General features: G+C 37.1%; 1 protein-coding gene across 5 annotated transcripts in view; it reads left to right on the forward strand.

Annotated features, from left to right (window-relative positions):
- NUBPL (NUBP iron-sulfur cluster assembly factor, mitochondrial) overlaps nt 1-16,290 on the forward strand; it is a 78,960-nt gene extending 62,670 nt beyond the window's left edge. For all 5 annotated transcript variants that reach the window (XM_054276197.1, XM_054276202.1, XM_054276199.1 and 2 more), the window contains 3 exons: nt 980-1,100; nt 5,020-5,102; nt 13,798-16,290. In XM_054276197.1, coding sequence (XP_054132172.1) covers nt 980-1,100; nt 5,020-5,102; nt 13,798-13,860 — 267 coding nt within the window. In that variant the 3' untranslated portion in view covers nt 13,861-16,290. The remainder of the gene's footprint in view (nt 1-979; nt 1,101-5,019; nt 5,103-13,797) is intronic.
- The last annotated feature ends 329 nt before the right edge of the window (nt 16,291-16,619 follow it).

Below are 16,619 nucleotides of genomic sequence, written 5' to 3' on the forward strand. Positions count from 1 at the left end.
TTCAGGAAAATGTGGAAGTACAAAATGCTACAAAGTAAATAGCAACATAAATTGTGTATTCTAAAACGCAGCTATAGTGTTTGTGACATATCTAGGTACTGTACAAATCTGAAAGTGAAAAACTGTAACATTGCACCTCTTAAAGCAGGTATTCTGTTCCTTAGCAGGTGATACAAACTTCCACCCTGTGGCATTTGAACACTGTTTTTGTCACTTCTGAAAATTTTGATCTGACTCAATGTAGAGTTTTGTTTACTATGTGAATAGAATGAGATTATTAGCATTATTTCACATTGTGAATGTAGATTTTTTTGTGTGAATGACTTGGCAAATTTTTATTTGACGTATTTTATAAGGATGACGTTGAAAACCTGGCATCAATGGAAGGGTACCCAGGATGTGTGTATTAGATTTTTATGCTATGGGTTTTGCCACTTAGTTTCACATAATTGTTTCTATTGTTTGATCTTTAGAATGTGTTTCTGCTCTGCAGAAGAATAACAAATCTGGTCTTTTTGAAAACATTTCCCTACCGGATAACTTATAAAAATGCCTTAAAAGCACGTCTGATTGTGTAATTTCTTGTAATGATATGTTTTTATTTTCTCTTTCCTGAAACTGCAAAGGACAAAACTGTAAAACGCAGCATGAAAATTCTTCCAGTATTCAGAGTTTGAAAATGAAATACTAGCAGGGAGAGTTCTTGGCAAGTTTGGTTTGTGAAAGAAGTACTTTTTGTTATAAATAAGGCTGGTAGTCTTCAAGAGGTATGAATGTGAAGAAATTGAAGTAATGCCAGATGATGGGGCCACTGAGATGACTAATAAGAGCTGATAATGATATTAATGGGTCTGATTCCTGTTTTAAGTAACCACTCTGTGTTGGTTCTTAGTGGATAATCTATTCTGTATTATCAGAGATTAACATGGAAATACCAGTGCTTCATTTGAGCAATCCTTCCTTTCCTTTCCTTTGACAGGTTTTAGGACTAGTTCAAAATATGAGTGTTTTCCAGTGTCCCAAATGTAAGCATGAGACGCATATTTTTGGAACTGATGGCGTAAAAGATCTGGCAAAAACTCTTGGATTGGATATTTTGGGTAAGAATATGGAAATGGTTTTATTTTTGAAGAAAAATCTAACGGTGTGCCTGAAGCATTAACTGAATGATGAAACTGCATAATCTAGATGACTTTGCATTCAGACTGTTTTCAGATGTAATGGAACTAATAAGCAGTATGCTCTGTTCCTTGTCAGTCTTGTAATGGTGATGTTGACTGCGTATGAAAATTCTTGAATTGCATCTTAAATCTTTGTATTTACAAACAATCCAGAACATGAATTGTTTTGATATCAATGTGCTATATTACCTGAAATTCGTTATGTGCTTGACTGTACAGCAATTTTTGCAAATAACCAGGAATTCTATTTAGTCTTAGGACAGAGTTAAACTCTGTCTAGTAATATCAATAAATGTTTTTTCATTTATTTTGTTTAAATTATTTTTGTTTAAATATTGACACAGCAGAGGCTTTATAGCAGCCTTTTGGTATGTAAATGGGTCTGAAAGCTGGAGACTTCTTACAAAGGCAGGCAATGATAGGGCAATGGAGAATTACTTTAAACTGAAGGAGGACAGATTTAGATTAGATATTAGGAAGAAATTCTTTACTGTGAGGGACTGGCACAGGTTGTCTAGAGTTAAGGGTGCTCCATTCCTGAAAACGTTCGAAGGCAGATTGGATGGGGCTCTGAGATACCTGCTCTACTTGAAGTGTCCCTGTCTGCAGAAGGGGGCTTGGAACTAAATGATTTTTAAGGTCCCTTCCAACTTAAATCATTCTATGATTAGCTATGATTAAGCTATCTGTCATGCCTGTAGGCTAAAATATACATGGATCTTTAAAATATACATTACTGATTTAAAAAGGCATGGTTCAACCTGTGCTGTAAGTAAAGAATATAACACAGCGTAATTAAGTTGGTAAATGGGGTAATTGCATGTGCTAATGATGTGTTTCCATGTATTACTCTAATTATCTCAATGATTTTCCATAGCTAATTCATTAAAAAGAACCAGGAAGCTCACTTAGAAAGATCAACACAGAAACATCAAGGTCTGACATAGACTTGAGATAGCAAGGCAACAGATAATTAAAGACATGCTTTTGGGCTATCTTTTAGTTTTCTGAATATGTAATGAGTTGTGATCAGAGCCCAAGGGGACTTCTACAGCCCTGGGTTATGTGGATGGCTGCAAATGCTCTGCAAGCAGTTGAATCAAACGTGCATTTAGATACGCAGGCACAAATGATGTACCGTGGCATCGGTCCCATAGGTGGTTTTTGTTATTTCCTAAGAGTGCAGAACTGATTGTGATTGGATTTAATTAGGAGTGATGTGAGAGATGTACAGATTTAGCAGGGGATAGATGAGATGTACACAAAACAAAGCACAGTGAAGTTTAACTTCAAACTGTCAATGCAAAAGTAGACTAAGATTAAGAATAATGCGCCAAGGGATAAATTTTGAATTACAGTACTTGATCTGATTAGTATGCTCCTCCTTCCAGGGATGACCATTACATAATAATACCATATGGCATTGTAAGAATTACTGCTTACGGATTTTACGGTAATCCATCCCAAATGGAAGTTCTATCTCAGTATTACTTGAATTCTGCCCAAAAACCTTGAGAACATATTTTTACATATATATCTGTAAAGTGCATATATTTAAAATTAGTAATTCTAAGTTTATTTTGCATATATTTTCTGACCCCTGTGGCTGTTCTGTTTCTTTAGATAAGCATCTAGTCCTTCTTGGAAACCCAACAAGTTTTTGGGTTTCCAACATCTGACAAATTCTCCAAGCTAACAATGTGCAGGATTGAAAAGTATCATCCTTCCATTTGCTCAGAGTTGGCTGTCATTAGTATTACTGAGTACCTTATTTTTGTTTATGACAGAAGACAATTAGCATTTGCCAGGAGTCTTTCAAGTAAAATCTGTTATTTCATATACTTGCGATTGTCTTTTATTTTTACTGTTCTTTAAAGGAATATGTGATAAGGTTTGTGAGAGCAACTTTGTGCTGCTGATTTTTCTCTCCCTGTCTCTGAAATTTTTTTCCTGAAGTTTGAGAGCTGTAACCGTGACCAGAAAGCTATGCCATTGGTATGCGTGATACTGAGATAATAATTTCTGTGTGTTCTATCCTGACCTTTGCAATTCCTGACTTTTTTAACACTATCTGGTTCCTGACCATCAGCAATGACTGCCAGATTTTTAAAATTCTTTGATTTTTCTTCCTACAGTAAATTTAAATTATTCTTTCTTTGCAATCAGCAGTAGTTGTTAACATCAGAAAAACTTGTGATGTTAAGTTCCCATCCCATTGGGTTGTGAAGAATAGTGCAAAAGTTTTATCTTCCTCAAACCCATACCACCCAAACAACTATGCAGATGGTTTTAATGTCTTCTGCTTAAATTATAAATTTTCAATTTTTTTAAAATTATAATGCATTTTTCTTTATCTTCTGACTGCACTTCTGTTCTTACAAGTCCTGAATGCTCCTGTAGTACCAGCACGTTTGTAAGTCTGAGGAGGAAAAGAGAGAGGCTGCTATTTTGTAAATATTGGAGATTATTATTAAGCTGATATTGAAGAAGTATTTTTTCATTAACAAAACATCCTTAGGAAAAAAGAGAAGATTAGTCTCTACGTAAAATAAGAGTAGGAAGTGAATGTCAGGGAGATTTACAAATTACTGTTATTCAATTAAGAATGTTTATGGTTAGAAAACTTTCAGAGGACTCTCTGAATTTTTAAAAAAATGAATACAGGAACAGACTATTATACCTAAATTTATTAATGACTGAAATAAGTAAGAAAAAAAAATTGAAGGAAATGGTCTGTCATTATCCTAAATAATAATAAGGCTGTTCAAAGATTCAGCACAGTAATCATGGAGCCAGTGCTTTTGTGTTTACTATTTGGTTTTGTTTGTATTCCTGCTTGCTTTGTGTTTGGGTTTTTTTATTTCTTAAACATTGTAAATTTTCATACAGTTTTTAAAACTGTTTCATTTTCTGAATACATTGAATCTCAGTAATTTACAATGGCCTTAATTTGAGTTAAATCAGGTTGCTAAAATGTATGAATTAAACTTACATGATTTCTGATGTGTCAGGATTGAACTAAGGTAGGCTGTTCTGTCTTTGTCTATCCATAATGTAAAGTGTAGCTATGTCTTCCAGTTAAAGAAAGTTGGTCCTCAGTTCACCTGAAAATTATTTATGTAGCAGTAAACATAGGAATCTCCAAGTTTTTTGTAGTGGTGAAATCTATGTTGCAGAAAGTATGTCTCAGAATGGAACAGGGCTGCTAATTGATTCTTCTTTAGAAGAATCCTTTCCTCTCTGGCAGTTCCCTGCTCATTATAAAAGCAGAATATAAAGAAGATTTCTGTTGGAAAGAAGAATGAACTGAATAGCTGTCCACCTTTTAATTGGATCCAAGGCCTAATAAGGACAATAACAAATGCTATTATTTGGAAATTAAGTATTCAAAGAAGTCTTTGAATAGTGATTAAAATCTTAAAACGTCACTGAAAAGAACTTACAGTGAGGAGATAGACTGAACAGTAAGTTGCATGATGAATAGTTGCCTAACACTCAGGCAATTTATTTCATATAAACAAAATAATTTGTATCTCAGCCTGTATTTTTCTGTGTTTGAGGCCTTCAAAAGCCCTTCTTTCTGTAATAAATGACTAAAGCATGATCCTTTCTATTCAAAGAATTAAAACTCCAAAATATGTTTGGCATTATTCATTATGGATGTAAGGAAAATATACCACAGCCAATTTTCATTTTAAATGCTAATTTTCAGAGCCTAAGCAATTCAAAGAGTATAGTGAATGGGAATTAGATTTCAAGTTGCTTTAGGGTTATTTTAAGGAAACATTTAAGAAATACTAGGTCTTCACATATGTATGTCTTGGTATTTTTGATGCAGGAGACGTTCCACTGCACATCAATATACGGGAGACGTGTGATTCAGGACAGCCTGTTGTGATCTCTCAGCCTCAAAGTGATGCTGTAAGTTTGGTGCACTGCACTTAGAACAACAGAGAGCTCTCCTCTAAAAGTGAATGGAGAGTGCTTCTTATTGCTCTTTGGAAAGAAATGGGTTTTTGAGTGAAGTAAGGAAATAAAGTAAAAGAAGGTAGTAGCAGTAAGTAACTCAGGCCCTTGATTTTTGAATGCTGGTCATCTGTTCTGCTTCTGTGGATTTGGTTTTGTTTAATTAGGCTGAATCATTCAGAATAGAGATTTGATCCAGGTCCTGGCACACTAAGAGGAGGTAGGTCAGTGTCAAGCCTCATGAGACCTTGCAGCTAATGTAGGTCCTCTAAAGCTGTCAGTTAAGCCTTTGGTAGCTGAGCCTGGAAACTGTCAAAGGGTCTTACCCAAAGATGTTTGGAACAAAACTTCATATTGTCAGTACCTGGGTTGTTTTCATCAGGAAGTGGAGCAGTTTGCACACAAGAGGAAATAGATTTTTTCAGTTTATTTACTATAGCATTCTGTTGTCACTGGAAAATGCAAGTTGGTGGGGTGGTGGGAGTCAAATATGCAAATCTGTAAAGAAAAGTAGTTGGACATATAGAATTTCATTACTGCTGATGGAGTAAGATTTCCCTGTCTGCTATTTTCTTTCTCTGCTAGAGTTTGTCTGCCAGACTCTTTAGGGCAGGGTTCTGTACACAGTATATGGCATAATGCAGCCCCACTCTCCTCTGCTGCTTAGAGGTAAAGATACACAGTGAAAAAAATTATTAATACTGATAACAGGTAGTAGAATCAATTCACAATAAGGTAGACTGTACCTATGGAACATTTGAATATTAGTAGCTTTTTCAATATCATGATTGAAATGTGTTTTTTCCTTCACAGTATTTTAGAAGAAAAAAAAAAAAAAGGAGGAGAACATTGACATTCTTAATCCAGTGTTATTAACATACTGAACAGGATTCTGGAAGACCAGTGATAGTCTCAAAGTTGTAGTTTTGTTCTGAAAGAGAAGTAGCGTGTTGACTTCTAATTAAATGCCATGTTTTTGCTAGGTTTGGGCAAGGCCCGTGCTGTGGAATAATGTAGTGATCTTGAGTCTAGGTCTATCTGAAAAGGAATCCCTGTAATCCATATGGTAGCTTCTTTCTGGGAAGTTTGATCAGCAATGTGAAGTTTTGCATGGATGTATGGCTTTGGTCAAAGCTGAAGTAAAACAGCTGGGGAGCTAAGGTGGAGGGCTCACAGTATCTGAAATCTGTAATAACCAAGAGTCTGTAGCCTGCTGGACTATTGAGCAAAGAATTCAGACGTGTATGGGATAGCATTCTGAAAATAAAAAGGCAAGAAAATCTGTTGTGTTGCCATCTGTTCCTCCTTTAACATGTTCTTGATAACAAAAGGATGGGTTATAATCACCATTTGTGGCAATTAAGTTAACTATGCAGAAGAATAAAGATTGACAAATATGTGTGACTCTGGGGAAAACTCTTAATGTCCTTCTCTGCCTTTGTGTCTGTGAGATAGTAGTTCTCCTCAGAGAATGTGTTTTTTAAAAATGTCATAAATCTCTGTAGAATGAAAAAGAATTTTCCTTCATCCCTGCTTTTCTTCTCATTTTAAAGATAGAAAAAATATCATTCTCTTATATTTTCAAAGAAATATTAAATTCTTAGCACGTAACTGATGGTGGGAGAAGGCATATAAGGTCAGATTCTAATCTTTAGAACATGACAGTCATCATCATGTTTCTCAAATAAACTGAAATTGTGGCTATTCATGCATTAACAACTTTTCAGATAGAGAACAATGTCTCCTGAATTTCTCTGCTCCTGTTACTTAAATGTGCAGGGGATTTTCATACAAAATTCTATGCTGATTTTATTAGAACACACTTACAAATCAAATACAGAATCATAGACCTGAAATAATACCTAGCAGATTCAAACAGTAGGGAATAGAGATGGTGATTGACTTCTTAGAAACCCAGCATGTTGTCACACCTTTTGAGCTCTTTCAAGCCTAGAATAAAATGGTTTCTAAAATATGTCAGTTAATACATTTTTGCTTACACATCTGCCATGGGGTTCATCTTGCCTTTCAGGTAGATAAAAGTATACCTCTGACTTTACACAAGAATTTCAAAATGTCTAAGCAAACTTGTCTAAATTTATTATTTCAAAGCTTATATGTAGTTGGTGGAAAAGGGATTTCCTTTTCACAAATGACAAGGAAATTACTAAGAACTAAAAAAAGAAATTACTTATAGAATGGAGCATGTGTGAACTTAGAAAGTTCTTCCTCAGGGAAGGCACAGAATACACAAGACTAATCTGCTTATGGAAAGTATTGAAGTTATAGCTAAAGGATAGGAAGGTTTGATGACTGGAGTTCTCTTTTGGTGAAGCTTGAGGCAGTCCCCTGGGAGAAATAACAGTGCTGCTAAAATGATTTTGCTCTTGGTATAACATTGTCTGTGTTAGTGTTTCTGTCAGCTTAGTTGTTTAAATTGTGGCTTTTTTTGTGGCGTTTTCTTCATTGATAAAACTTTGTGATATAGAAATGGAATATTGTTGTACTTGCATGGTCAGCCTAACGCAGCAGCTGAGAGTGACCCAAGAAGCTTATAATTTCTTTAATCAACAGTGAAGTCTTACCTTCACTGTTGATTAAGTGAGACACTTAATCAACAGTGAAGGTAGTGAGACACTTCTAAAGATTCATTGAGCATTTTTCTCCTCCATCACACTGTGGAGGTGGATTAGCTGGCTCAGGTTCCATTTTGTTGCTCACTCAAACAGATGCAAGAGTCACTGGACAGCAAAAGCTGGTAAACAGAAATCAGGAATGCTGCTAAAATGGTAGAACTGGGGGGAAAGAGGCAGGGGAAAAGGTAGAATAGGGACAAACTAATGAGGAATCACTGAAACCAGTGAAATTGATCATGCTCAGATGTACTGGATCTTCCTATGGACCATGGGAAAGGAGCCAGCAGCAAGACAGGTGTTTGGAAAGGCATCTTGAAGCTTGCAGGTAAGCAGACTAGAGGCACAGCAAGAGTTATAGAACATGGTTAATTGCAGTGGAGTTAGTCTTCCATCAGAGGAGCTGCTTAAGTGCCCAGTGAACTCTCCATCACACTGGGAGAACGATAAATAGAGGTTCCTGAGAGCTGTTCCTTCTGTGAGCACAGAGCCCAGAGACTTACGGAGCAGTTGGTGGTTATCTTGTGAGGAATTCCTGCTAGAAACTTTGGGTGTATCACAGCCTGGATGGCACAGTGGATTTATCAATACCTTGGCAGAACAGACAGGCTGTCTGTGGTTGTTGACCACCAAACTCCCACCTGTCACCTCCTACCTCAAACCAGTACAAAATACATTTGGTGTACCGGTATGTCCATTCACATCCTACATATACAGGTGAAGGATTTTGAGTCCAATAAATTGCACACTGATTTATAAGGGAAGAGAAAAAGCTCAGTCAGGTGGAAAGCAGGGGCACAAGGTACCAGCAGTCTAATGGAACAGAGCAAAGTAAGTCTGGTTAATCATCCCTTTTCAATTAAATCAGAATGTTACAAACCTTGCTGTGGTATCATCCAAACAGACAACTCAAATTTGTATTCAGAAACACTTTGTCTCTAGAATGCTTATGAAAGGGTGATGTATAAGTAGGGCAAAAACATACAGCCTTTTAAAGATTGCGATAAGTAGTTGGGGAAAGATTTAAGTACTAGTAGCAAAAAGTCATAGAATCCATTTTTGTGGTTTAGTTGTCATCAGTAATTCCATTTAGTGAGTGGTCAATGCAGGGTGTGATATTTTAAAAGAAAAGCAAATCCTAAAGAAGGCTGCATGGTATGATTTATAATATGTCTTTATCATCAAGGCTTCCTTTGAATCATCACAGTAGCATTTGGTACATGTAGGTTCAAATCCTTCATTCAGGGTGTAGACAGTACAATGCATCATCAGACCCTCATTTATGGTTCTGTCTGCTGAAGAAAAGGCTGAGTGTAGGAGAGTCTGTTTGAGAGATGTTACTGTACTGCATTTGATTTGCACTGTTCTCTTTGGCCATGTTTTTTGGGCAGGATGTGTATTTAGATGTCTGTAAGGGCACCTTGGGTTAGCAGCTGGGGCTGCCCCTAAGAATGGTTTGGCTGTTACTACTGCTGATATATAGGATTAATAGGAAGTTTGCCATGAGCACTGAGGATTTTTCTTTGAGATTTTAGTTTCATAATTCCAGCTTACTTACTAGTCTCCTCCATTTCATGTTAATGTGTGGATTGACTTTTACTGTCTCAGTAAGTTTGCCTTTCTGACTTGAGACTTCATTGTGAATTTGGCAAGAGTTGCCAGTACATGCAAAGAAGAATCTTACAGTGGAGCTGCCCAGAGGAATGACTGGTAGGGAGTGAGATAGTCTCTGGACCTCTTGTAGCAACCAGGAATTTCTCCGTGTGTCATGAAGCTCGTACCTGAAGTAGACTCATTTAAAGCTGCATTTGTCATCATGTTTTTAGTGCCAGCTGAGCTGACCACAGTAAAATACAGACATTGGAAGGTATCTCCAGTCGTGCACTGAAGGCTGGATTTGTGTCAAAGTAACAAAGCAATTTCCATGCTTCCAAATTAAATCTATTTAAAAATCTGATTGAACTGGCAAATGGAACATGATTGTGCAGAGAATGCTAAGAACCGAAGTTATCAATGACAGGCTGGCTATGCTTATTTTCATGTAGATGGTACCTAAGACTAGTATTTGTCCTTGTGATAGTCACTATTGGTTTAGTTGCTCATGGTGGCTAGTTTCCTTCAGCAATTAATAAAATGTAAGCCCTAACAGGTCAGTTGAGCAGATGTAAATTCCTTTTCCTTTATTACAGGTATATTAGGATCCACAACATTTGATGTTCCAGACAGTCAGACTTGCACAGATTCTCCTTTGGATTGCTGGGCTGAGTAAAGCAGCCTTAATAGTCTTGGAGTCTTGTAATCAGAAATAGACGTTAGAAACCATGTCAGTATTGGGATTTATATCCTGTTGTGTATGAGGCCTGTAACTGAGTGATGGGATCAGTGTGTGTTTCTGAGTTGCTGGTCTGAAGTTGTTTGTATGCAGTGGTTTGGGTGAAGGAAAATGTGATATCAGCTCCTACCTGCTTTTACTCTGTTGATTATAAGTTGAGTTCTGTGTTTGTGTGACAGTTGCCCCAGGTACTGGCAGGCACTGTAGTGAGCTGTTGGCAGGCTGAGATCTGCGCTCCAGTGAAAGCAAACCAGCAGGTCAGACCACACCAGTCCAGTGCATGACAACAGGGCAGAGTCAGCCATGACCTGTACAGTCTGCAGTAATCTTAGCAACAATGCATACTTCCCTCACGGGTAAGATTTTTAGGGAGAATGAAAGGCCATAACTGAAAGGCTAATATTTCCCTAGGATTACTGCAGGGCTTAATTAGATGAGCTAGTAAAAATTTTTCCAGTTTAAATCTACCCAACATGTATTAGGCTATGATAATACAGATCTGCTACAGAGTGATGAATCAGGATGTTCTGATTATTTATGCCAAGTAGGACTTCTCGCTCCATTTCCTGGTGAACTTCTTCACAGGTTCTGTTTCCTGCTCCACCATCTATGCTATCATCAGTCACTTCATTAGCAGCTGTGCCCTTGAGGTCTTAAGAACTGTGCTCTTCTGGCACTGTGCCACTGTTTGAGAGGTGAGCAGTCTCTCATGTGGCTGTTTCCCAGCTTTTTTTTTTGACTCTGTGAGCATCACCTTCCACCTCTACCTCTGCCTGCCCTAGTGCTGCTCTCAGCCCACATCAAGGCAGTGTCCATAATAAACAAGTCTGGTCTGGGCTTAGGGCCTTCTGTCTTCCTGTGTGCTTCTTCGTCCTCATGAAGTGGGAGGAATGATAACTGGTATGTTGTTTTTGAATATAAAGTTGTCTGTCAGCAAAAAATTGGTTTTCAGAAAATCTATAAACCATTCATTTAGAGCTTTCAAACATGAAGGGAGTAACTGACCTGAGAAGTTTGCTTTTATCCTGTTAAAATGAGAAAGGTTATGGGCAATGAATAGGAACTCATCCTTTACTCTTTCTCTGCTGTTTTTCCACCTGGAAATGAAATAGTAAACCCTTTCTGGTTTCATTTGCAACCCAACTTCTTTTGCTTAGTAATGATGGATTAAACAGCTGAACTGAGCTGTGCTCTCTGTCTACGGATGGCACATTGAAAAGATCACGAGTAGGAAAAGCTATTCAATATACATAAGGTTGTTTTTATGTAGTGCATATTCACAGTCACCAAGATTCCATTTAGACCTTTCAGGTATGTTGATTGATGGTCAGGTCCTCACTCATGGCTAAATCATTTGTTCAAAGACAGTAAACCAAGGCTCAAAACAGTTGATTTTTGCCAAAGCCAGGTGACTGGTAGTGTTCTGTAAGGACACACATGAGATACTGGTCTGTTCAACAGACAAAGTAGTGATCCAGGAAAATAAAAAGCCCAAAGGTCAGCAGGCAAGACACTAGACAGTGTTTAGTAGTGCTGGAATGCTTGCTACAAAGAGCTGCATTGGGACCCTCCTGTTGCAAAGTGGTGATCAGCTGCTTGGCAAATGAGGGTCAGTGTACTTTGGGGAAGTGTTACTCAGACACTCATTAATAGCATTTTGTGGGGAAAGTATCTAAATTTTATGTGTTGGGCTGTTGACATAAGGTAATATTTATACAAACAGTTGAGTCTGCTTATGGTGAATTTATAGTTCTGTGTATAATTTGGTTAACTCTGGAGCAGGCAAACAGCCTGGGCAGTCTTTAGAAGGGGCCAGGTACTGTATGCAGGTTGTTAATTGGCTCATTAAAATCCATGAATTGATCTGTGCGAAGTGGGAGCTGCCTGCAGGACTGTTCCAGGTTCCAGGTTTGAAATTCCCACCTGGAGTGCTCTTACACCAATTAGTCAAATACTGAACTGCAAAGGCAGCTTGACTTCAGTCAGTCACCTCACTTCAGATGGGTCCATTACCTTGTCTAGGTGAGTGTTGGGGGGCAGCTGGAGCACCCAGGGCATTAATAGCTGAGTGAGGTGGGTGTTGCACACAGGCTGTTACCCATCTGCACTGCGACTGTAGCCACAGAAGTTTGAAATTCCTGATTGTGAATTAAGTTCTAAATAATTCTGTCGTTTTTGCCACAAAGTCATGTAATTGTTTTCTCATGAGAGAAAACAATTCTGTCGTGCTGTCTGCATTCCTTCAAACTCAGAAAATTTTATGGCTTTAGTTTTAAGATGTGAACACTGAGACTATGAGGTGTAGAGGATGAATGCCAGAGAAGAAAATCCTACAAGCCAGGAGCAACCCCTAAAAAAGAGGAGACAGACATGAGCAGTGCATGGCCCTGCAAAAGGCTGATACCTTGTTCAGAGCAGTGACAGTGAGTGCTGGTGGCCCTGGTGTGACAGGCAGACCATCTCTTCCTGCCCCCCAAGCTCTGGCCTCTGGCATGTGTCAGTTTGTTTGCTGCTTTTAAGGGTCATCAGGGGTACAAGGACTAATTCATGGTTAGGGCCATCCTGCAGGAGACAGGAGAAATCAGTGTGGAGATATGTCCAAGGAAAGCAGGAAAGGCTGTCAATGTGGTCTGTGTATGCAGACTTAGTGGAGAAGATGGAGTAGGTTGGTCACTGTCTTGCAGAAGAGCAAGCTCAGTTAGGGGACTTTGCTGTGTACTTGACAGATAATGTGATGCACCAGCTGGAATCTGAAGTATGACAAATTCAAATTATAGAAAAGGTGTACATTTTAACAATGGAAGTAATCAACTTCTGGAACAATGTACAGTGTGTATGGACATACACACAAAAATACTATTTTAATTAAGCATTCTTATATAAATGGTTAAGATTTTATAAGATGTTCCCTTTTGACTATAAGTTGCTGAGCTTGGTACAGGAATAATTTGATTTAATTCTGGGGTTTGTTCTGTGTTGGACTTCATACAGTGTTTTTATGTAAGTCCCTTGATATAAGATTTGTTAATTGATGGTGGACTGATCATGATCCTAGCTGTGCCATGTTTTTTGGAGATGTTAACATAAGTATGCTTACTTGGGTTGCTCTTTATAGTCAAGGTGTCTGACCAGATACCACAGGCTGGTGGGAAAGAGAGCTTTAACTGTGTGGATTTCAGTGTTGCAGAATTAGTTCTTTCCAATACCTACTTCAGTCTTTTGGAAAGGTGTCTTTTTTTAAAAATACTTTAAATGTCTGAATAGGAAATTCCATAGTGATAGTCATGTCTATAATGAATAGTTTCAAAATTTTTTTTAATGGTGTTATTTTCTCTGATTCTCTATCCTGTGCATCCTGGTTGTCAGGATGAGGGAAGTTTATAATTAATAGTACTTGTGGGAGTAAAGAATCTGTATCTTCCTCATCGCTTCTCTTTCAGAAGACTTTGCTTGTTGTTAAAGACAAATTGTTCAGTTAAATTCTCCCACCAATATTTTTCTATAATGCTTGTGCTTAATCTGTCTCCTAATGCATTGTTTTTCCTGAACACATGCTAAATTTAACCCATTTATTTAAACATGTTTGATTTTCTCTTTGTGTGTAAAAGAACAAATACCTAATTAGTTGTGAAATATTCCTTTCTGTAGAAAATGGAGTGCTCAATGTATGTTTCTGTTTTTGCAGGCTAAAGCCTATCATAAGATAGCAATGGAAATATTAAGAAGACTACCAGTACCTCCTGCTTGAAGCATTTGCCACTGAAATTTAGCAAAAATGTATCTTTGATGCTGCAGTGCAGAAGAGTCCTGTTACCTAAATACATGGAGGCCATATGTTAGTTCTAAGAACTTCTTTAGGAATTAATTTACCAGAGGTTAAATTATGATTGTGCTAATTACTGTTTTTCACATCGTTGTTTGGCCATGTCCAAAAGGATTTAAGTATGCAAATGATGATAGACAGTATTAACTGCTGAATTGTAACATCATCAAGCAAGAAGGGAAGAAGTCCATTTTTTCCATGTGCCCTATTTTAAAGTCAAGAATGAAAAACAGCCTCTCCATGCAAGGAGAAGGATGGTATGCCAAGACATAAATGTAATTTTTTAAGCAGGATTTTCAATACTCTAATTTCCTTCAGTTTTTGTTCAGATTTTTACATGGTTGGCTATCAAACTGACCTTAAGTTCTGCAAGATTTTAAGAAGCAAAATCAGTTCTGTAACTGCTGTACTTTCCTGTGTTCATCTTAAAAGATTAAAAAAATCCTCATATACTCTGAAGAGTTCTTGTGATGGATGATGAACAAATTCATTCATTATTGGATAAAGTTCGATTGTGAAGCAATTCGAATTCAGTGGAGAATGGATTACGTGACCCTGAGGCTTATTTCTTTACTGTTTTACATTATAATGAACCCAGACAGAAGACAAAGTAACAGAGGTCTTCACTGAAAACCAGATGTTTTTCCTGAGCTCAGTTTGCCACAGAATGCAAATGATCAAGATAAATTAAATTTATGATTGTATATTCCTACTACAGCACAGCAACGTGGAATTTGAATATAAAGATGTATTTTTGAAGTAAAGAAATATTTGGTCTTCACACTGCGTGGCCTTCTGGTTTATTTTTTCATTGCCTGTGATCTTTGTGTTGGTCTGTGGAAGTGAAAGATTATGCCTTCAGGGAATGAGTTTTCATTTACAATTTGATCTTGGAGTTGACATTTAGGCTTTTCCATCTACACAGTCAAGTATCAGTATCTTAAACGTTCATCGTAACCTTACCAGAGAGTGAAGTTAACCGCGCTAGGGAGTTCTGCTATTGACCTCTGAGGGATCAGGTTTTTCCCTGTATTCCAAGTACTTGGTCAGGATTTTGGATGTAGTTTTTCCTTATTGAAGTGATACAACATAAAAAAATAGTGTACATGTACATTAAGAATATTTAAGTAACATTCTTACCCAAAGTTTAGATGGAAATCTAGACACAAGTGATGAGTTGAATTTCAAACTTAGGTGATTTTCTAAATATGTAAATTACATAGTCCAAAATAGTTGATTTTTTGCATCAAGTCAATCTCTGAACCTCCTTCCCTGCACCTTCCCCCATGGAATCTCATATCAGTGGTCTGCTTTTTCAGTAGCATATTATTGTGGTCTGTAGAATTGAATACTCAGTTCCTTTCAGTTGTCTGATAATATTTAACAAAATTTAAATCTGGCTTAGTGTTCTGCCTATGAACACTGCTCAGTGTTCATACTTTATTGATAACTTTTTTTAAAAATTTTGTCTCTGCATCTTTATTAACTTTGCTTTACATAATGTAATTGTTGATACACATGTCTGTAAATAATCCTGTGGTGGTTTTGGCTAGTATAATCTTATATTTCAGTGGAACAACTGGGACTTCTGACTGTTTTTTAGCAAAAGACAGTGATATAATCTGAATGTTAATATTTGTAATTCTCATTCTGTTAAAAAGTTTTTGAACGTCTGACACCCAGTTCATGTTGAGCCTGGATGAACAAGCAGTATACAGATAGATGGTTGTTCAGCTCCCCTTTTGCTTCTTATTATTTCTTGGGTTAGTTGAAGGATGAACTTTGCTTTCAAGTTTTCTTTTATTTTACTTCTTTTTTTCATTTTTTCCCCTTTTAATTAAGTACTGTTGTTTTGCTCTATTGAGTCTTTCGGCTGCAAAATTATTTTGAATGCCTTTGTCAAGGAAGGCATGGTTACAATGATTAAGCATAGTTTCTATGCCAGGCTGAAAATTCATTTTAGTTAACAGTTTTGTGGAAGGATTACATAATGTAGTTGATTTACTGATACATATATATACAAATGTAATTGTACAGAATTGGTAGGACGTTTCTGTGTTTAATTATTCCAACAGGTAACCTAAATTTAAATTGAGATCATATTTGCTTGATTTTCCTTATTCTCATGAGTGAGAAACTGTTTCCTAGACCGTCTCCTGCAAAGTAAATGAAGGGCACTGGCAAAGTGTTATTGCTTCTTAATGTTATGGAAATACATATTTGTATTTTTTATTATGTTGTACACTATTAAATACGTAGTAATGAATTCCAGTCAACATACTATAACATACTACATTTGAAGTTGTATTAATAAAATCATTGATGATTTTGTTGAATGGGGGAGTTGGTTGGATCAGTTGGAGATTTAGTGGGACAAGGTGGTATTTAACTGTAGTTTATAAATATAAATTATAGACTTGACACACGGTGCTGTTTGCTCTTTTCAGCTGCAGTATTTCACTTCATTCTAATTGATATTCCCTAGTGTGCTAATATGTTTTTGTTCTAAAAATGCTAATCCTAGCAGGAGGCCTTGGCTTTTCCAAGCTGTATTGGTAGATGCTCTTTGCTCACCAGCAAGGGAGAGTTACTGTGCTCCTGGATTACCAGCACAGAATTACTGAAGTCTGTAGCACTGTGAGTTCAGTTGCACACTGGAGAATCCCACAGAGGAGGAAAGAGAA

The sequence above is a fragment of the Melozone crissalis genome, unplaced genomic scaffold (genome assembly GCF_028551555.1).
Source record: "Melozone crissalis strain CALT ecotype California unplaced genomic scaffold, PUWL_Pcris_2 ptg000018l_1, whole genome shotgun sequence".
NCBI classification, from domain to species: Eukaryota; Metazoa; Chordata; class Aves; order Passeriformes; family Passerellidae; genus Melozone; species Melozone crissalis.